Here is a 22,372-nt window from a genome sequence, read left to right as displayed (position 1 = left end):
GTGCCATTATGTTAACATTTTTATTTTCTTTCTCTAGCTTAGGAATGCTTCCACTCTCCATATCACTTCCTTATACAGCTTTGGGTAAAGTAGTTTCCCAGACAGTGAAAGCCTGAACGTACCCATTATGTGAGCTGAACAGAGTGGTCAACTGTTAACAGCTCTACCTTCTCCTCTGTATGCTTCTATACACTTGCTACAACATTCTGAGGAATCTTAAGTCTATTTCTTTCTTCTATGTTAATAAGGCTAAGCTGAAGGCATGAGGTCATCACAGTTTTAGAAAGTGTAACAGCAACTTTGAAAAAGCAATATGAGCTGTGGGTGTGAACTTTGTTAAATGAACTAACATTACCACAGAAATCAGAACAACACATATGTTTCACGGGTCTGAATAAAGCATATGAGAAAGTAATAAGCATCAGAAGTCATGGATGATGACAGACTAATAGGTAGCTCTTCACTGTATTTCATTCTTTCACCTGAGGTAAAAAAGACTCTCCATGGTGACATATTGCTGAATAATGACAGTGTGAAGAGACATACCCAATTCAACTTAACTGCTGAAGAATTGATGAATGTCATACGAACTAACTGTCCATATTTCAGTGTATGAGATGGAAAAGGCAGTCTCAAAATAGAAGAAAGAGCTAGCTGAAGTGGGTTTAAAAAAATAAAAAATAGAAATTGCTATTTATTTAGATAGTAAAAAGTATTTTCTAAAGAAAATTCTGAGCTTTACTGATTTATTTATCATGCTCATTTTTACGCTCCTTCTTCAGCCTGAGAAGGAAAGTTTCCAAGCCTCTCCAGAAAATCCTTCCACAATTACTTTCCCTGGTTAAATTAATTTTTACCAATATTTTTTACATCTAGAACTCACTTCTAGCTGGAGCTTACACACATCACTTACAGCATATTAAGCCAGAGATCCTCCTATTATGTAAAAAGATTAAAAAAATTAGATGGACAAATAACCAGCCACCTTTCTCATCAAATAAACAAAATCAAACAAGCAAAATCAAACAGCTCCTTATATAGTTTATAGTAATGAACTGGGAAGTCTCCAATAATGAACTGAAAAGAATCTAGAGGAGAAGACAGATGACCACCAGCTCAGAGTGCTATCAATTCATTCAGTATTTCTTGACAGCTGGGTTAACTAGGTGTGAAGCTGTAGCTACACAGGGGGGTTTAATTCTTGGTGATCAGAAAGGGAAAATATTTCATGTAGAAGAAGTCAGTTTCCTATCTCAACCCTCCTCTCTCCAATGTGCTAAAGAGTCCCAGGCCAAAGACAAGGGACTTCAGGGAGAGAGAGAGTTCAGAGATTGAGGCATTAATCATCGTCTCTCAATCTTTGCCACAGCTGTCACACCAAAGACAAAGACAAAGGGCAGCACTAGGGCCATTGGATTCATGAAAAATTCTGCCTATTAAACATCTCACCAAGCCTTTGTTCAGGTGTGTTTAGTGGTGATAACACAAGTGCAAGGAATTCTGAAAACAAAAGAGATCTTCAGAATTCTAATTCACTCAGTTAAAAAATCAAGGCCAAATTATTGCCTAGGAGCCACTGATGACCAGCAGAATGCACTACTTGTTGATGAAGAAAGGAGATTTTAGTGGTTGGCAACCCTGTCAACAGCAGGGGATTGGAAATAGACGATCTTTAAGGTACCACCCAACCTAAGACATTTTATGATTCTACTACATAGTGTTTAATCTTTCAGTTCAATATACATATTATATTTTATGTTTTCTATATGGTACTAGTGCTAGCAGGTCTGGTTTTTGGCATGTCATGGTCTATCTACTACTGAGGCTAACTTAGCTGAATGTAGGAAATGTTATACAGACATAAATCCCTGAAGCTCTCAGTTTCTGTTGCTAGCCATGTCAGGATACACAAGATTTGCGAGCACAGGTATACTCAGAAGCTATCTGAATTCACAACATTGCACTGAATATTCTGGTTTGCAAGAAAGGATACTGTATTTTTCTTTCAATATACTATTTGCACTTCATAACCATGAATTTAACAACACCAGGGAGAAGGACTTGGGGGTACTAGCGGAAAAAAAAACCTCGATATGAACTGAAAATGTGCACTAGCAGAAACCCAGATGTATTCTAGGCTACATTAAAAGAAGGAGGGCGAGGAAGGTGATTGTTCATTCACTGTAGCCTTCTAATATATAAACAGAGTCTCCAGAAAGGTGGGGAGAGAATATTGATAGGACTAGACAGGGAGTAACAGTTTTAAAATAAAAATAAAAATAAAAAAGGTAGGTTCAGATAAGACATAACAAAAAAATTCTTCATTATGAGGGTGGTGAACAGGATGCCCACAGAAGCTGTAGATACCCCAGGTTGAAAGGGACTTTGGACTGCCTGGTCTAGTGGAAAGCGTTCCTGACTGTGGCATGGAAGTTGGAACTAAATAATCTTTAAGGTCCTTTCCAGCCCAAACTATTCTGTGATTATATGATCTTCTTCTTCAGAGGCCATTTTTGCAAGCTTGATTCTGAGAATCTACAAAACTTACTACGGGCTTCCTTAGCTTGTAGTAAGGAGAGAAGGAGTTAGATAAGAAAACATGGAAGATACAAGGACAATAAGAAATGTTAAAGAAACAAACATGTATCTGCCCGGAGTTCCCAGTGAATATCAACTCTCAAGGTCAATATGTAGCTAACAGAAAGTACATGAAGAAAGACAGCCCACACAAAAGAAAAGTTCTAAGTGAGCTGCGAGATTTTTGCATTATTCTGATGATCTTCTAATTACCATCTTTCTCAGGGTACAATCCAGGTCCCCTTGACACTGTAGCCTGGAATACCATCAAAATGTGTCACCAGTGCCTGACCTTGAGCATATATCCCTTCAGAGGTGCCAGAGCCACATCTTTTTCAGGGAACACAAACACAGCATAGTAAATTGTCACCTGAACGGACTCTTCCTCCACATTAAAGCTAAATAAATGGCAATTTTTCTGCAAAAAGTAGGAGAAGCTAGTTCAGATGTTGGCACTGAACCAGAGTTATTTACTTTTTCATAACTATATTCTGGCATGACCCAAAAAAATTAGTCTTTTTTTGCTTTTTTCAGTGTTCGTATTCCTGTTTAAAAAAATATGTACTTCTGACAAATATTTTATAATTTAAATGGACTTCACCAGGATGCACATCTAAATTGGAGCTGCTTTTTTTTATTTTATTTTAGCTTGTCCACTAATGCTATTACTTGAGTCTCTGAGGACCTACTTTTTACTCTTAAGTCTTCCATTTTTTCAGTATTTTTATTTCCACTACAAGATACCTTCAGGTAACACTGGTTTAAAAAAAGGAGGAGAATGTTAACCCCATTCAATTAGAGATACAGATGAAAAAAAAAATTAGATCGTAACTTCATTATTTGACATAACATTGCATAAACTGTTTTAAAAGCGATTTAATACAGTATTTAAATTTTAACATATCTGTTAATATGGTGCTGTTTTACTTTTCATAAGGACTCCCACACATCAATTTGTATTCCTCACAGTTGCAAAAGTCATGTCCACGTTAGAATTTTGTTTCTGTGCACTTTTACTTAAAACTTATTTAAAAAGTTTCTTTGCAGATAATACAGCTAACTGTGGGGTTTTTGGGTGGTTTGTTTTGTTTTGTTTTTGTCATAACATTTTTAATATCAGTGGAGTTCACAGTATTATTTTTTCCATGTGTTTGCATTCCAACCTTCATTTTAAGACCACGTCCAGACTTCATGAGGCAGAGTACAGAAATAGCACTAAAGCATATTCAAAGTGTCCAGGAATCAGAAAACAAAGCAAGCAAGTTCTTCCATTTACTATCTAAGGTTTTAAAAAAGGTTAAGTATATTTCAAACATTTTTAAATGGAGGCTTGCATATGTAAATAATCATACACTTAGAGCTGTAAACTGAGGCATAGAGTGCAGAGGGATAAATAAACTGCACTGAATCATACAAATGTCATCAGGAGGATAAAAAATATGGTTTAGTGTGTTCTCATTTTTGTTCAATACCTTCAAAAAGGAACAAATTTTCTTCTTCCTAATAAATGTCACTTTACAGTAGGCCACCAGGTTTTTCAAATGATCACAAAATTCTTTTGAAGAGAAAATAGATATTAGTGAAGACCTTAAGGCTTCTCAATATGGGAAGTTTATACTAAGACTATGCTTATTTCAGTAACAATACCAAAAATGTCATTTTGTAAGCATGTTGTTATTCACTGAAGGAGCACTGAAGTCTTTAGAAGAATCATTTCAATAACACGGAAATTTTCAGAAAGCACAATATCTATCCGAGAAAAAAAAACAAACTATGTTCATTTTTCACACTGTATGTAATTTTAATGTGTACAGAATATAAATGTGTACAGAAAGTTCTTTACATATAACTTCATTCATATTCATATGTAAATTCATTTTATTATAAAGGTGGAATACAGTCACTTCCTTGACATGTTACACCCAAACAGAAGACACCCAACTCTGTCAGAAATGCAAGTAACAAGACACAGTTTATAATCTGATAGAAATAAGTGTTAAAAATAATTTCAAATCAGAATTGGTGAAAATAAAGTGCTTGCAAAACAGATACCCATATGAGCAAGCGCCCATGAACAGCTGTGGGTACTATGCTAACAAAATGCTACTGCAGGAGTCTGATTCCAGCTGAGCTCCTCAGGCCTTCACTGAGCTGTCACTTACTACTGACAACGCCCTGGTGCCACGAAAACTACTAACAGAAGTAAAGTACAGGCAAGGTGCACTAACATGTAGACAGCACCACTGACGTGTCTGCTGTTTTCCTACTTCCAAAGCCCACTGGTTGAAACACTCACACAAGATGCAAGGGAAGCAGAATTAAAATGGCAATCTCTGCCTGAAGGAACCTGGGCTTGCATCACCCAGTTCCCAGGTGAGCTGCCTGCAAAGTGCCCTGGGCAGAGCCAGCAGGCTACTGCAGGCAAGTATTCCTCAGACATTCTAATGGAATGGTCCCTTTCAGAGTGGTGTAATCAAATACTCACTAGAGAGGTTATAGGCATGAGCCCACAGGTCTTGTAGAAAAATATACCCAAGGTTCCAGCTCTCATATTGCAGGAGTCAGTGAAGATGGAGATGAGTGGAGGTACAAGTCCTATCCCTCAGAATTTTCAGCTGATTACTCCTGCCTTGCTGTACTACTTTTGTGAGACTGCCTGTTTTGATGAACACTGAGCAAAGACATCGAGCATCTCAGCAGAGATTATCTTAGCCCTCAAAATCAGCAGGTTCAACATCATTAATCTTTTGTATCTTCAACACTGTGCATCTAAATGGGAAGACAAGTGGCTAACTAAAGGCCCCAAATGCCGCTCATGTTCTATTAAATAATGAAACTTTAGATGACAATAATAACTGTATAGCTCCAGTCATCCATAAGAATTATGCCCACAGTTTAACGAACACATGGCACAGACACTCAGACAGAGAGTGCACTAATACTATCAATTACACGAGAACTACAGTACACCATATTAAGGACACCTCTTCCTCCATACTTTCTACTCCCATAGTCAAACTGCCACCTGCATGAATATTCAGGTTGCACAAAGTAAACCTGCAATATCAACAGAATTGTTAAATTTCTGAAGTGTTGAGAATCCATCGACTCCAAGATAAAGTTGCATTGTTGAAGGTTTTAAGATTATCTTCGCAGATATTGAGCCAATATTTAAAGAGCTTTTAAAGAGTGTATCATTGTGATAAGAGGCTTCTGAAAACAGCCAAGTATAAACACTGAAGTCATTTTAAAAATGAAAACATAAAGGCCTACAATAATAATGCAGTCCTGCCAGTACTACCCATAATGAAGACAGGTGTCACAGGCAAATTAAAATTCAATTAAGATTATGGGCTTGAAGATCTAAAGGCCTTCCCAAAAAATAAAAGTGTAAAACTTTTAGATCGGCTTTTCAGAACAGGTGTCTTTGTCACATGCCATTTATATGTGCAACGAACAACTTTCTGCATTTGATTTGCCTTCATTTCTGTGCCAGCAGTATTGTCATTTACCATTTATCAAAATAAGATGTGTAGTATTAAAAGGAAGGCCAGAAATGACAGGGAATCATGCTGACTATGGTCCCGCACAGCATCTAGCACAAATGGAATCTTAACAGCTGCCATTATCTGATTCCTCTCATTATATGGAATCTTAAAGCTCTAGAGTCAGCATTAGGTAAATCTTGTGTGCCTTTTACCACACATTGATCCAGTTTTAATGAAGAGACAATTCTTTTATACTTACCAGAAAAAAAAAAATCACTTCCAACTGGCCCAGAACTTTCTATAAAGCTGTAGAATGAAAGAATAATCACTGGTAATCAGGCCTTCACACGGAGCTGTACAGGTAAAGCTGCTACTCTCTAGATAGTCTGTGTCCAGCAGCTCCCAGAAAGACTGTGTAGAAGACCTGAGTTCAAATCCCTGTTCTAAATGAGAAGAACTACTAAGCTTCCTCTCCCTTATTTGGAGAGAAAGTCCAGTCTTTGAGAAAGGAACACAGACTTTCCATTTGATGAATATGCTTGTTTTCATTAATAAAGCCTTAAAGCAAAACACCTGTGCAAAAGTGAAAAACATTATTACCTAGAGGCCTTTGTAGTGCATCTCCTTCCCTTTTTTCTCCCATTCCTGGAAGCACTGGTCAGTGCTTACAGAAAAAAATTCCAGCTCAAAGACTTTCCTCTGCCATTCAGCTTTAAGTTGGAAAACTAAGGACAGAAGCTTGCTCAGTAACTGAAGTTAATATTTTCTGTCATAATTTACATAGCCACTGACAAAATGTAACAGACAACACAAACACTCCATGTAGATCTTCTTGCACATGTAGCTTTTAGAGTTTTGGCAAATTATAGCAGAATTGCATCCCTCAAACCAACTATTTAGTGTATGCAGGAGCTCAGTCATGGGCATGAGATGCATCTCTCCAAACTAGTACACCTGCAGAATACACTTGCCTGTAATCCCAGCCCTTCACACATCAGGTCATTTGCCAGCTGAATTCATCAACAGCCAACTGCAAGACAGCCCCTACCACAGATGTTTCATTTCAGACATAGTTCAGGAATCAGGCAGGAACAATTCATATGTATGCAACCAATGCTGACGTGTAAAAGTGTAAAAGCAAAGACTAAGACCACTTCACAGTTATGTTTCAGTGTTTCTTGGGAAGCTAATCTGAGCTAGGTATGTTTTAATGGCAAGAATTTTCTCTCCTTCCATTCCACACGGATTTCCTTCTCATAATGCCCAGTATAAACTTTCAATTATGTAGTACCACTTTTTCCAAACAAACAAAAAAGAACTCTTCCATCTATATTTATACTAAAGTTTAAAGTTACAAACAGAATCACTGAGATTAGATATAACTTCTGACTCTTCTTCTGAGACGCTATAAAGAAGCAGGTAATGGCCTTTAGGAAATTAATTGTCTGAAATAAAAGATTCTTCTAACTAAAGCATAAATATACTAAGAAGCATCTCAGAATCTGAATTAAGCAGACAGGAAAGATTCATAAGTCTCATTAGGAGAAACATCACAGAAATAAGCACCAGGCAGCCATAAAAGACAAACTGTTAAATTGTTTCTCTCCCAATGTAGAGCTTAGTATGCACTTACTGCTATTCATGTTTTATAACTGCTTGAGTTAATGGATAAATCAATTATATAATTGTCGGCAAAGGGACAGATCTGTACAGGCTTAATCTGCCTAGAAATGTTTGCTGAAGTGCCACTAAAGTAACTCGCACAAGCTGGCAGCCTCATCAATCCATCACAGAATTCAAGAAGGCAATTAAGAATAAAGCAATTTGGTAGTTCTACGTCACAAACATACAGCTGGGCTGATATTTCTCTAGTTAAGTGTTGCTCATTTTCACTCCTGAGGTATGCTGGCAGATAGTGTCCACAATCAAATGAGTTATATTAATCATCACTGAAATGTCATCACATTCACTGTTGCTTTCTTTCCTGGACATAGCTACAAATTCTTAAAAGCACACTGAATAACATGCATCAGGAATAGGCAAAAGCTGCCAGCTGTGTTCACAGAGTATATAGTCCATCTCAGCTAAGAACCAGAACACAAGTAGAAAACAGGCAGCAAAACAGAAGCTGTACAACAGTGTGTCTGACAGCCATTACTGAAACGTTGCTTTCCCTGTCAGTGTAAGGGAAACTTGCAAGGAGCAGACAAATTTGCATTTTTTGATCCTTTTTCAGTCTCAAAAGTACACTGTAAAAAGGAAAATAAACTAGAGAGCTGTTTGAAATCCAGCACTCCTGAAACAGGCCACTACCCACTTGATAATATTGTACCCGCTACAATATATTGAGTTTTAACCAGGTCTTTAAATATTTCAATGTCTGTGGATATGTTTTCAGTACCCTAACAACATATGAGGAATTCTTGAAAGAAGTACTAGCATCAGTACTAAATTGATGTTTTCAGCCTAATAATGCACTGAGTTCAGAATGGTTAATTGTTTTTCTAGAAAGGATGTATTGTGATCTAAGATATTATATAACAATGATGAATTAGCAAACCTAGGAGCAAGTACAAATTAAGTTTACACATCTAGTGACACACAAGTCCACTCCAGCTGATATTCCTCCTGCCCTTAGCTGATCCCCAAGCCTGAACAGGGAGGTCTCCACCTCAACTCCACATCCAGGGGTCTAACACCAAAATCAGAGCTGGCATTTATATTTTTCAGCTGAGGCTGGAGACTAACAGTTAGGACAACCCCATAAAGCTGGTTCTGGGTGGGGGGAGAGTGGAATCCAACACACTGCAGGGTGCAGATATATGCTTGGCAGGGAGAGGCAGCAGAAGAAAGCCCATGCATTGAGCTCCATCTGAGCAATAGCAGGTGATATCTCACTAGCTCCTCTCCTAAACCACTATGTTCCACTCCTTCCCACAGTTAATACATGTAGGAAAGCCATCCTTGGCCTTGAGTCTTGGAGATTTCAAGGTGGTCTGGTCAAGAAGTTCAGTTTCAACAAGAAGAAAATTCCTGGGTGCATACAGATTATGATGGAGATTTTATGAAAGAAAAAATAAAATCTAAAGGTGATACAGCCATACTTTTAAACTAACTAGCCCTTTAACAGACTTGGATTGAAACATCCTGTTTAAGAGAGGGTAATAAGGAGAATAAGTTTTCTGCCTATTTGAGATCTCGAAGTGTTCCCTTCTTTTAATGTACTCCTTGCTATTTTGCTTGTTGTCCTACAAAACATATCATAGCCACACTGATGTGGCACTAATCACAGGGCAAGTCTTGCCAGCTGCCAGCTAGTCTGACATTATCCCATCAGGCATCCAGCAGTGACTTAAAAGGTACAGCCATGTAGCTGATCCACTCTCAAAGAAACAGGTGCCATGTGGGCATGCTGGGAAACTCTTCCTATTACTTCCCCTCAGTGGTTCACTCTAAAAGTAAAAAAAAATAAAGTAATACCTATAATTTTGCACACTGAGGTTAGGCACAAAATGCTGAGATTTTTAGTGTGAGTCTTGCCTGTTGAAGGTAATTATGGCATAGCTTATTAGTCTAATAAAAAAAAAAGTTAAGTATGGAAAATGAAAGATGTTTGGGGGTCATCTCTTGTAATTTGCATTCTGGATTAGGTTTTAGTATAAGATCTACATTTGATGCTAGATCCGCCCCAAAGCTTGGGTATAAATAAAGAGGCATCATAATTCTCTTTAAAACATTCTCAATTTTGGAGAAGCTTGAGGGGGTAAAACTTTGATCAAGTAACAGACCAGTATCTTGGCAGGGTTAGGAAACCTGAAACGAGTTCATGTATGCTATGCAGTCAGAAGAGCTGTAAGATATCCCAGCTTTCTGGTGTTTTGTTCTTGTTGCTACTGTTACTGCTGTTGTTTTGGCATGAAGAACGTATCTAAATTTCCTAGTGCCTTTTTTTTTTTTTTTTTTTTTTTTGCTCTTATGGTATATTAATTTCACAGCATTATTGTGTTGCTTAATGCATGAATATTCACACAGCATCCACTCGGCGGGATGATAACCACAGTAGTATTGCATTTACATGACAAGGTTTTGGTAGCAGAGGCTGTAGGGCTGGCCTGTGTGAGCAGGGCCCAGCACTGTCCTATGTCCAAGCCAGCTCCAGTTGCTCCAAAGTGACACACTGCTGCCAGAGCTGAGCCATGAGTGACAGTGGTGGTGTCTCTGGGAGAGCAGATTAGAGGATGAGAAAATTGTTGCACAACAGCGGCTACAAGAAAGGAGTGAGAAATGTGATGTCCCCTTGCAATTCCTGGACACCACATGGAGCAGATCATCCCATGCAGCCACAGAGTCCACAGGTCAGCAATGGATGGGGTCTAAAGGAGGTAATAGCCCATGAAGACCTCCCACAGGAGCATGAATTGGACCAGGGATCACATCAAAGGGAACATGTTCTGCTTCAGCTTGTCTAGAGCTGACTGTAGTGGGCTCCAAAGCAAAATCCCACTCCCTGTGCCCAGCCCAGCAAACAAATCTCCATTCTCCTCTGCTCTCATCTCCCAGTGCTCTTCCTCTCCAACATTTCCAGCACAAGCTGGCACAAGGCATGATATCTCCAGATACAACCAGTAGAAGGTGGCAGGAAGAACATAAATCTGCTGCCCAAGTAAGCCCAGCCCATGCCACCTCCTTTCCCTTCCTCACGTGACAGGCTCAGCACAGAAGTAAGTGTTGCCATAGGTGAGGTGAGACACAGAAGACTGGTCACTAGATACATGGGTTGATGGGACATGAAGATGTCAGGATGCCAGGTGTCAGCTCATACAGATGTGTTGTGCAAGAAAAAGACAAAAACACAAGCAACTTCTTAGCAGACTGCAGGAAAATTCAAGTCCAAGGATCCTAGCCATTTTTAGGACTATGTGGAGACTGAGAATGAAAGGCAAAGTATGCAACTAAACACAATTAGAATGTTGTCATGTTCACCAGTCATAACTTCTACTACACAAGAAATACAATCAAATAAGGATCACATTCCATTCAGTATGACTTCCTGCATCCAGTAGACCCTTGTACCTGAATGCTGTGGCATATAGTGTGATGTGACACTCAAGTTCTGCCTGCAGCACTCCCTGGGCAGGATTGAGCTTTGACTGCTCTGCTGCAGTTGCAGAGAAGCTCTTACAACCTCCTAAAATTCATCCCTGTGAAGTATTTAGAAGGTGAATCTTTTTTCCTAGCACTGGCCCCCCCCAGGTTTACTTGTGTATCAGCTGCTCCTTTTAGCCCCACAGATCCCTGTAATGCACACATTGTTCATGCACGAGCAGTTTTCCTGTTGGCGTGCAAGACATTCAAAGAATGAAGTCTAAACTTTCTCTTCCTCCTGTGATTTTCATTTTGTATGCTTAGCTATTCCACAAGCCTCCTTTACACTCTTAAATATTAACACAGATGTTCTCTCGATGTGAGATTCCTCATTATCATATGAATAAATGATTGATTGCCACCATATCAAGCAAGCACAACTTTTATAACTATATGAATCAGCATGGTGCCAAACCCTTAAGGAATAGTAACAGTGTCCAGGTATTTATTGAACTTTATTGCTTCCTGGATCATTTAAAAAGGGTTGCTGACAAACAATCACTTACAGAGGCTTAAAAGTTTGCCTCAGATACACTGAGCAGTTGTGCATTTCAAAATGCAGGCTTACTTACTTTCTCAGAATTTTATCACCATGTTGCTGGATAACTCCACGGCTTGTCCAGCTGTGGACAACTCCACAGCTTGTCCAGAAAATGCTACTATTTGCAGTGGCACATCTTGTGTGTTAATAGAAGAAGATTTTAACCGCACTTTGAGTGTAGTTTTAAGTACTGTTCTAACGATCATGCTGGCTTTGGTGATGTTCTCCATGGGTTGCAATGTGGAAATTAAAAAATTCTGGCACCACATAAAAAGACCCTGGGGTATTTTTGTGGGTTTTCTCTGTCAGTTCGGAATTATGCCTCTCACAGCTTTCTTGCTGTCACTGGCCTTTAATGTGCTTCCTATTCAAGCCATCGTAATAATGATCATGGGATGCTGTCCAGGAGGCTCGGCCTCTAATATAATCGCCTACTGGGTGGATGGTGACATGGACCTAAGGTAAGAGCAGTTCTTTTCTAAAATGTTCACGTGGCTTTTTGTTAAATTTGTGTTGAAAAGGACTGTCTGATTTTTTCTTGTCTTGGTTGATGTGTGATGGAACTTCCTTCTTGTAGAGATATTTAGCTACTATAGTATTGGTAAATATAAGCAGACTAGAATTATACTTAGTTCTTGACAACTCATTAGGAAGATATCAAAACAGATTTGTGAATATTAGAGAATGTCTTTGCTGTAAAATCTCAGACTCTTCAGAAAATGGCATACTAAGGATTATGAACTCGTTGACTAAGTTAGATTTATATTTGCAATTTTGTTTCTCCAAAACCTTGGGCAGTAAAACATTAGAATAAAGGATTTTAGAATCAGTGTAATCATAGTCCTATATACGAAAGAGCAGCAATGCAACAGGTTTTTTTGAAATACTGTTTCTTAAAAGAAACCAGCTGTGGAAAAATATCTTACCACCTTTTGTGTTCTGCACAATGAACAGATGGGCATAGCCTTTCTGTTTGGGAACTAACACGAAGAAAATTACTTGTGACAATTCTACGTGCTCCCAGCACCTTCTGCAAAGTCTTCAAAGTGAAGGCAATTTTTGCAGGCAAAAAGCTACTGATTAATGCAACCCTGCACATGAGGTGCTATGGAAAAACTTCTTTGTGACTAGGTATGATGATCTGTGACTGGGTGCTCCAAACTCAGAAACAGATATGTAGGATAAATAGTGTGGTCTTGGATATCAAACACACTGTAGAAATGCACTCTACTCCAGATGAAAATTTCTTGGGGCGTTCATTAACTCTAACAGCTTTTAAAAATGAGCCATCTTTTTTTCTTTTAATATCCTGATTACTCTGCTCTAAAATAAACAAGATAATTTCTCTATTTCCTGCAGAGAAGCATAAATTGGAGTATTCATCCAATTTATCATATGCCAGTCTGAACTAGAAGTGGAAAAAATAATAGAAGTAAGAAAGATGTGGAGTTAGAGCAAATTGACTAAGAATGTTAATATTTGTGGCTTTAATAAGAAATTTTTTCCATCCTTTGAAAACAGTGAACTTCTCTGTACATACAGGTGTTAATGTAATGCCTGCTTTCGAATTATGTATGAAGTCAGCCCCTGCTAATCACCAGCTTCCTTACTGTGGAGGAAAAACCTATGATAGTAGAAACTATCAGACAATTTATTTCAATGAATGCAGGTCTGAGAAAACATAGATAAAAAGACATCCAGCACAAGTCTTAAATTCTGCCCTAATCTCTCCTTGGAAGAATACACTGAGCTAAACTGTTCCTTCTCAGGTCTATATATTCAGAATCCTAATTGATGATGCTATAAACATGAGTAGAATTTATAACCCATGATGGTGGCAGAGGGTGAGGTAAATTGAAAACACATACTAAATATTATTCTTCAGGTAAAGGTCTTTACTTTAAGATTTCAAAAGCTTTTGATCACTACATTTTCACAATAATTCAAGGACTAGAGGAAACAGGAGGTACAGCAAGCGATGCAAGTACCTTCAGTCTTGATAGAATAACAGTGCAAATAGCTTGACTGGTTTCTGGAGCCAGCACAGAATATCAGACTGTTTTGCTTTTAACTGATATGTTATGTTTGTATATAATAAGCCATTACCATTATCTACAGTCCTGCTTCAACACTTCCTAGTGCAATTAAACCATGAGCTAGAGTAAGAATTAATTTTCTACTATTTGTGTAATCACTGGAAGGTGAAATATGAGGTTTTATACCTTTCTTAGTAGCTCAGACCCAGATGATGTCCTCTAAATTTTCCCATAGAGACACCTGCTTTTGACATTTCTCTGTCTGTAGGAAATACAGACATGGGAAACATGAGCTATTTTATCCATCTGGGGCTTTATCAGACCTGTGTTGAAGTCCATTGCTCTTTTTCCTTTGTGCGTAAGAATTCTTTCCAGATTCTCCTATCTAATTATATCTAATAACATTGAAGCATAGAGTCAAAGGAATCCAAATTAAAACAGATATTTATGTAGTTTCTGTATGAATTCTTCCAGATCTCTCTTAATGTATCCAGTTTGAGCATCTGTATCTTCTTTAATGGGGGTAAACTATATCAAAAAGCAATCAGAACAGAGGCTCCTGAGGAAGTTTCCAAAGCCTCCCAAGTAAAGCCTTCTGTTATTATTTTTACCACATAGGAGAATGATTTGCAGGAAACATTTTACCTACGCTATTCAGAAAAATCTGACTATTTCCTCCATTTCTATCTGTCTTTTTATCTGTCTTACTGTCTTCCAGCATTCAGCAGAATGCTCATTTTTCTACAAGGTGTACCAGGCCCAACAGATCCAAGGCTTGGAACAGTTTGCCCAGCAAGGTTTTGCATACTCCTACCCTGGAAGCACTCAAGGCCAGGCTGGATGGGGCTTTGAGCAACCTGGTCTAGTGGGAGATATCCCTGCCTATAGCAGGGGCGTTGGAACTACATGATCTTAAAGGTCCCTTCCAACCCAAACCATTCTGTTATTCTACAACAAAGAATTATTATCAGTACCCACTCTTTGGCCTAGGGCAAGAAAAGCCAGAAAAGGGGATTTTATTAAGTTGTACTTTCTAGATGATGAATGTTTTTGTTTGTTTGTTTGTTTTGCTTTGGAGTGACACTCTAAAATACTTCAGAACTGATGATAAAATGGAAAGTGGCAGTTGATCCAGGTTACTACCCTCTCAGAGGCAAGACAGCCAGCATACATACGGACTTGCCAACAGCCCTTCATGATGGTTGCCACTCTTTGTACTGAAATTTATTGTTCTATGCTCTGCACTGAAACTTATTCTATGTCTGCAGAACATGTTGGTATTTACTTTTTTTTTCTTTTATTTTTTTATCAGGGACCATTATTTGCATTTAGCTTTCTTCTAGCTTGACATATGGATAAATTGACTGTAGCCAGCAGCATGTATTGTCTGTATTTTCATAAGCTGCTAAGCCATAATAAGGAAATGAAGATAGTATAGACTAGCACAAGAAAAAAAATGTCACTTTAACCAATTTCTTTGCAGCATCAGCATGACAACTTGCTCCACACTTCTTGCAATGGGGATGATGCCCCTCTGTCTTTTTGTTTATACAAAGATGTGGACCGATTCTGATGCGATTGTACTCCCCTATGACAGCATTGGTAAGTCAAATGAGCCATGCCTTCCCTTCTGACTTTCCTTCATCCTCCTTCTAGTAACAACCACTTTTGTACTGTCACCGTCATACAAAGGCACAAATAAATTACTCCACACTTTCTAAAAACATGTATATTCCTACTTTTCAGTGACTTTGTTGGGAATTAGGTAACTATATCACTTCAAGTCATCCACAGCTCTTCATATCAAAGATTTATGTCATAACAAACATGATATAGTTATTTTTCACAATTTCATGCATTATTTTCTTTTTAAATGCTTTGGAAACCTGCGTGGTACTGGGATAAGAATAATACATACAGAAATAGCTGCTTTCTCTGGATGAAAGCATCAGTAACAGCTTTAAGGCACAATCCTGCAAAGAGCTAAGAGCTGAGGACATATCTGGCAAAGAATTTAAGCACATGTGGATAATTAAGAAAGTGATTAAAACTGCTGAGTCTCATTGAAAAGCTGCAATCTACACCACCAGGAGTGGCTTCATTTGACTTCCTGTCAGAAATCTCATCCAGCTACAAAGAGAAAATAGTCCAAGTATTTAGAAATATATGCTCCAGTGCTTTGCAGAATTGTAGCCCTGGTGCTTATCAAGTTCAGTTCCATGTTGTGGTTATCTTACAAAGCCAGCAGAGTCACTTTCATATTTGACAATTTCAATTCCCATTATTCTGTAGGAAAAAAATCACATACATTGCTTGTACTTTCAAAAAACACACTGGAGAAAGAAGGCCAGAACAAAAGAAGCTCTAAACCATTTGTAGATTTAGTACAGTAGTGAAACACCTGCAGACAAAGTGAACATTTAATATAGCTACACACATCACAGGATAGTGGTGATTAGTGCACTCAGATTTCTGTCTGCCTTTTTGATTCAGGTGAATGAGCATGTAGCTCAGTTGAATGGCAATTACTTCAACAGGTTGCCAAAGATAACAGACTGTAGAAAAGCAAATGGGCAGGTGTGGGTACAGTGTGTATGTGCTGGGGTGTGCATACCAGAAACATCCACCACAGGCTTGCTCTGTGCCTCCAGCTGCTCCACACCATTCCTGCTCCCATCATTAACTTCTACATGATATGTGGGTTTATCTTTTCTCTTTTCTTTTTTACAGGAACTTCACTGGTAGCTCTTGTAGTTCCTGTTTCAGTTGGAGTATTTGTTAATCACAAGTGGCCCAGTAAAGCAAAAATAATACTTAAGGTAGGATTTGAACTCTACTGAAGTATTGGTAATTATAGACAAATAGGGAATTGGTGGCACCACTGAAGCAGCGTATTACTATTCATAGTATTCATATCTGCCAGCCTTGGAGTTTTCAGCAGAAAACAAATGGGTCACTGAAGAAATGTATTGCTTTCCCCTTGCAAAAATGTGCATGAGTCGTACATGTAATTAGAAACCATCACCAAAGAGCATACCTTTGTTTTTGGCTAGAACTATGCTAGCAACAGAGTTCAGTTCATAATGTAAACTGAAAATTGGAAGGAAAATCATTTAGGTCAGATGGAATTTTTCCTTCAAAATAGTGAAAAAATGAAGGCATTCTGGGTCAAACAAAAACATTTCTATCCAATTTATCATTTTTTGGCAATTCAGAGTGTGAAGTTGATTTAAATATGCATATATATATGTACATTGAAATTGTTCCAACATTTAAAAAATCTAAGAAAACTATTCAGAAAGTTCAACTATATTTGCAAGATAGATTCAGAAGCATTGAATCTATGATTTTTGGCAAAAAGAGCCCTTACCAAAATAGTAATTGTAATAGCTTATCTACATTTTATGTTAACAGAAAATTAATCATTCTGAATATTTCCCTGCTCAGTTCAAAGTGCGTCTCAGATGTGCCAAGTACCCTTCACCTTTGTTGACCACCCTAAGTTAATATAAACATTTTCTAAGTTTTCTTAAACAAAAATAACTTGACAACTGGTTATTCTACCTATATTTTATTATTCTTTTCCTGCTGTCAGCTCAGAAATTACAGAATGCAAATGAAGTCCTTTTAAGTCCAACTAATTTTCATGAAATTTTTGTTCATCCTGTTATATTTTTAGATGCATCCACAGCTTACGTAAGAACTTGAATAGTATTGAGAGGTTATTTCAAAACAGAACTGTTCCTGCAGGATCAGTTAAGAGAAAGTCATGGACTTGAGCTCACATGAGAAAATACTCCACTTAGTCTTATAGCAAAACACAATTTTATCATCATTATCGATGAGTGGGTGAGCAACCCACAGTAGATTCCACTGCCAGTTTGCTTGATATTGGACAATGAAGCATCGAGCAAAGACTGAACCGTAGCTGTCAGATTAAGGTCCAGATAGTGAGAGATGGATGTAAGAGCACAAAGACAATGTGAAACAGAATAGCTTGTCATGGCTGGACTGTGTTTCTTTTTCTAGGTGTATGTGGTTAATCTCTCAGTCAAACCAAAGCACTTGTTGACTCATTGCCCTTAAAAAGATTCAAAGATTGACGAAGTCAGTTAAATGAGAATACACATTTTAGCTGAGAAATGGATTTCTCCTTCACTTAACCATAGAAATCTGCTGTTGAGATCTCTTGCAACAGATACCATGAACAGAGATATCGAGATAAATTGGATAATGAGAAGAGTGTTTGGAATCCTTTACCTAGGCAAGAAGCAGTGAGGATCTCAGTACGTTCAGCCACAGAAAATAAGATCAACTCTGTGTGTGACTATGTCTGTATAGAAAAGCATACGAGCTCTCAGCCAGTTCTCACACACAATATAAACAGCCACAATACATATTAACTCCTTCACTTGACAAACAATTTCTTAACACCAACAATCTATCATCTAATTAGCATATACTGTGCTAAGCCCGAATGTGACTGCTCAAGAAGTGGGTAGGAAAAATGCATTATACTAACTATTAGACTGCTATTGCCTCAGTGACTCTGGGAAAGAAATCTAACACATGAATTGTTCCTCATTCATGTTACAGCTCTGAAGTTTTTAATTTTTAGGTTTAACTGTGCTCTGTAGTCACTCTTTGAAGTACATCGTACAACTCTATTTTGGGGAAAATGTCAGTAATCTAATTTGTCTCCTTCCCATGAATTAGATGGCAGTAACTATTTAGGTTTATGTTCAATGACAAGTTTCAATGGCTTAGTTAAAGACATTCAGAGGTATGTTTGACATTGTGTTTGATGGCAGAAAATTTCATTGTGGTCTCATTCGCACATGCTTTTTTCTCACAGGTTGGTTCCATAGTGGGAGCAGTTCTCATTGTCCTCATTGCTGTGGTTGGGGGAATACTCTACAAAGGCTCTTGGATTATCACACCTAAGTTATGGATCATTGGTACCATATTTCCAGCAGCTGGCTATTCTTTGGGATTCTTTCTGGCTCGACTCGCTGGTCTGTCTTGGAGCAGGTATAGATTTCTCTCTGACATGGCCTTACAGTCTTATTTCATCTGTGAAGTTTCATTTAAGGTCTAATCAATGCTGAGAGTGCTTCCTAAATATTAGTTCGAGTAACTCATTCCCCAACCATGTTTCTGGTGTACAATGTGTAAATAAATTTTTTTATGTTCACATTTTTATCTATGGATTATGACTAATATTTCCTCCTGTCTTTCCCATGTGTTCCCGTCTTGCATTTCAAAGGAAGTGAGCAGAATAGACCTAACAGAAAGTGGCAAGTAAAACTTCTCATGAAGAAATGCCAGCCTCCTGTTACAAAAATATTAGAGTGTTGTTACAAAAGAGAGAGAGAATAAAGTTTCAGATCGGATAACAGGAAAAGGTTCTTCAAATTAGAAGGTGGCTGGGTACTGGAAAAGGCTCCCCAGGACAGTGGTCACAGGCCCAAGTTGTCAGAGTTCAAGGAATATTTGGGAAATGCTTGCAGATGTATGGTTTGAATTTTGGGTGGTCCTATGTGGAGCCAGCATTTCGACTTAATAACCTTTGTGGATCCTTTCCAACTTGGGATATTCTATGATTCTACAATAAGTAGTGTTGACTATAGCATATAATATTCCTCTGCAATTGCTTAACTGGCATAAATTCCGTATGTTCTGGTTCTAAAAATTGTATTAATTGTAAGCTGAAGAATGCTATACTCACATTTATCTATGTGGTTCCTGATTTTGCATATACCTAGGAAGGAAGAGGGATGCACAGGATGCTATTTCACAGTTGTCATTGTTTTATTCCCTTTAGATGTCGTACAGTGTCTCTGGAAACAGGCATGCAAAACACTCAGCTGTGTTCAACAATAGTACAGCTCTCCTTCAGCCCTGAACAACTTGAATTGATGTTTACCTTCCCACTCATCTACAGCATTTTCCAGCTGTTGTTTGCACTAATGATTTTAGCAGGTAAAGTATAGATATTTTCTGTTATTATTATTATTGCTATCATCACCAGTCTCAATTTTCATCAGTATGGGGAAAAAAAGAACACACAGTTGAGAAAGAAAAAATTATCAAATGGAAAATAGTTAACTTAATGATGACCCAAATTATCATTGTTCATCACCACTGTGCTGTGTCCTGTATGTAACTGGAATGAGACAAGGAACAGTTTAAGATTTGGAGAACCCCCTAGCAGAGATTTGTTTTTACTCATTCATGAAGAAAAGCAAATGTGTCTTCCTCTAGAGCCCTCTATTACTCCAAGGTGCCTGAGCTTACAGCTGCACAGCAGGACCATCCTGAAAAGCATGCACAAGCTCACACTCCTGACATACATCAAGAGAAAGATTAGCTTCACAGCTAATATGAGAAATCTTCTGTTATAAGTAAAGGTCCCTTTTACTCCTATATGCACCTCATATGCATTGTGCTACAAGCATACACCTAACCTACTGAGGATTGAGACTTTATCCCTTGTGCTCACTCACAAAACTAGCTGGAACTTTTTAGCTCCCTGTCCCAAATGAGCCATCTTACCAGGCATCTAGAGCACTGTCCCAGGGACGTAACCTGGCAGCTATAGCCTCAGCTCTTACCTCTATAGCTGGCAATTGTGTAAGAATGGAAGAACTGTTCTTCCTCACTTTATCTTAGTTTCTGCCACACTGGATTTGTGAAGAAGTTAGGGTGAGTCCCACAGATCCAGCCAACAACCCAAAAGCTTCCCAAGATAGATAGGCAGTACTTTTAACAGGAACAAAAAGCAGTCAAGCATGAAAAATAGTATTTAAACATTTTCCTTATTATTTTCTAAACATGCTTCTTTAGCGATGAGAGTTGCTCACGTAAAATAGCTAAATCTGGTTTTAAATAAATTGTATTGAAGTGTTTGAATATTTTAGCAATATAAGGTAATAAAGTCTTGTATGGCTATGTGTGGATACAGTGTGTTTCAGGTCATCGCTATAATTTTTTATTTAATATTATATTTCTAGGCTACCGAGTTTACATAAAACGCTGTGCCAAAACTAATACAGACATCGAGAGAACAGAAGAAAAAGATGATTCAAAATCAATTTCATCACATGCTAAAGCAAATGGAGGATTTGTATCAGATGAGATAAAATAGACAAATACCTCTCTGCTCCAACCAGATAAAAGATACACGGTTTATTTAAGACTTTTTTTTCAGATGCTGTTGCTTTATATTGCTTATTATATATCTTTGCTATAATAAGCATTATATGCTATTATATATATATAAAAATGCTTATTATATATCTTTGCTAAATATTTAGCAAAAGATCGAGTTCTGCTGATATTGGACAGTGAGACATCAAAATGACTAACTTACAAAAAATTCTGCTTTGAATTTCAACAATTTTAAAATATCCTTTATAAAACAATTCCCTAAAATATTTGATGTATTAATATGGTTTCTCTAAAGAAAGGAAGGATAAAGTTGGGCCATTGCTTAAAAAAAAAAAAAAAAAAAAGCAGATATTTGCTTTACAGACTCTGGATCATGATCCTGCAGATCGGTCTGCTATTCTCAGCCCCTGCAGCAAAGATAAATCTTGTAAAAGTATCTGAACAGCAATAGGAGTTGATGTGGAAGATCAGATAAAACTGGGGGACTTCCACTTAACGTGAATCAACCATGAAATTGAAACAAGCTAGAAATGAAATAAAGTTTCATTTAGGTCAGTCTGGGCAGGCTAAACTTATTCCACTTCACTAATTGCCTGAAGCATTAATTTGTTCTAACGCTATAAGTTTCACAAATGCAAAATACCTTAAGACTCCTTTTTCTTTTTTTTTCTTGGATTAATGAAAAGTAAAAACTTTGCATCTTTAATCTGGATCTTTAGGTGCTAAAATATTAGCAGAGAGATAAATTTCAGGACATAAGTCTAGGGCCATTTCAGCAACAGCTACATAAAAAAAAAAGCAGGCTGAGTTTTGGGAAGTGTATGAAATAATAGTCTTCTGCACTGAAAAAGAGACATTTGAAAGTGGAACAAAATTGTCCTTGATCCATCCAGGACTATTTTCACCACTGCTGAGATGCTGCTCATGGATAGTCATATATTTCTGTGGTTGTACAAAGTTTGAACTTACTACATGTTTGTGGCATTAAGACACTAATGTTGTTAATGACTGTAATATTTTAATTATATAAACCACAAACCAACATAATTAGATGTAAACATACATTATTTGTCTCTGAAAATTCTAGGGCACATGTGGAAAATTGTCCTAAGTGTGAAGAAGTAGCATAATTTTAAGAGAAATAGTAGAGTAAATTTTTTGCAGCTGTAATTTTTTTCTGAATGCATTCGGTTACATTAGTCCTTGTAGCTCTTATGCAAAGAAAACATCCAGAGAACTTCAGATGAAATAAGTGAGAGCTTGGCTGACCAAAAACTTCAAGAGTGAGCCAACTGTCAACACATGGAAACTATACACCTCTTTGTCATATTCAAGTGGACCTTCTGAGGTGTTACAAGTTGAAATGGCAGGTTTTCTACAAACACAACTGAAATTGTGGAATTTAAGTTCCAGAC

At 37.7% G+C, this 22,372-nt stretch overlaps 1 protein-coding gene across 1 annotated transcript; it reads left to right on the top strand.

Moving 5' to 3' along the window:
* The first annotated feature begins 11,766 nt into the window (after positions 1–11,766).
* Positions 11,767–20,934, top strand: SLC10A2 (solute carrier family 10 member 2). The gene is made up of 6 exons (XM_065743256.1): positions 11,767–12,212; positions 15,271–15,389; positions 16,518–16,606; positions 18,643–18,818; positions 19,612–19,769; positions 20,801–20,934. The coding sequence occupies exons 1-6, from the start codon at positions 11,767–11,769 to the stop codon at positions 20,932–20,934; spliced, it is 1,122 nt and encodes a 373-aa protein (XP_065599328.1).
* Positions 20,935–22,372: the final 1,438 nt, after the last annotated feature.

The sequence above is a fragment of the Cyrtonyx montezumae genome, unplaced genomic scaffold, assembly GCF_038088225.1.
Source record: "Cyrtonyx montezumae isolate F1298 unplaced genomic scaffold, pur_monq_1.0 scaffold_3, whole genome shotgun sequence".
Taxonomy (NCBI): Eukaryota; Metazoa; Chordata; class Aves; order Galliformes; family Odontophoridae; genus Cyrtonyx; species Cyrtonyx montezumae.
This window is presented reverse-complemented; position numbering and strand designations above follow the sequence as displayed.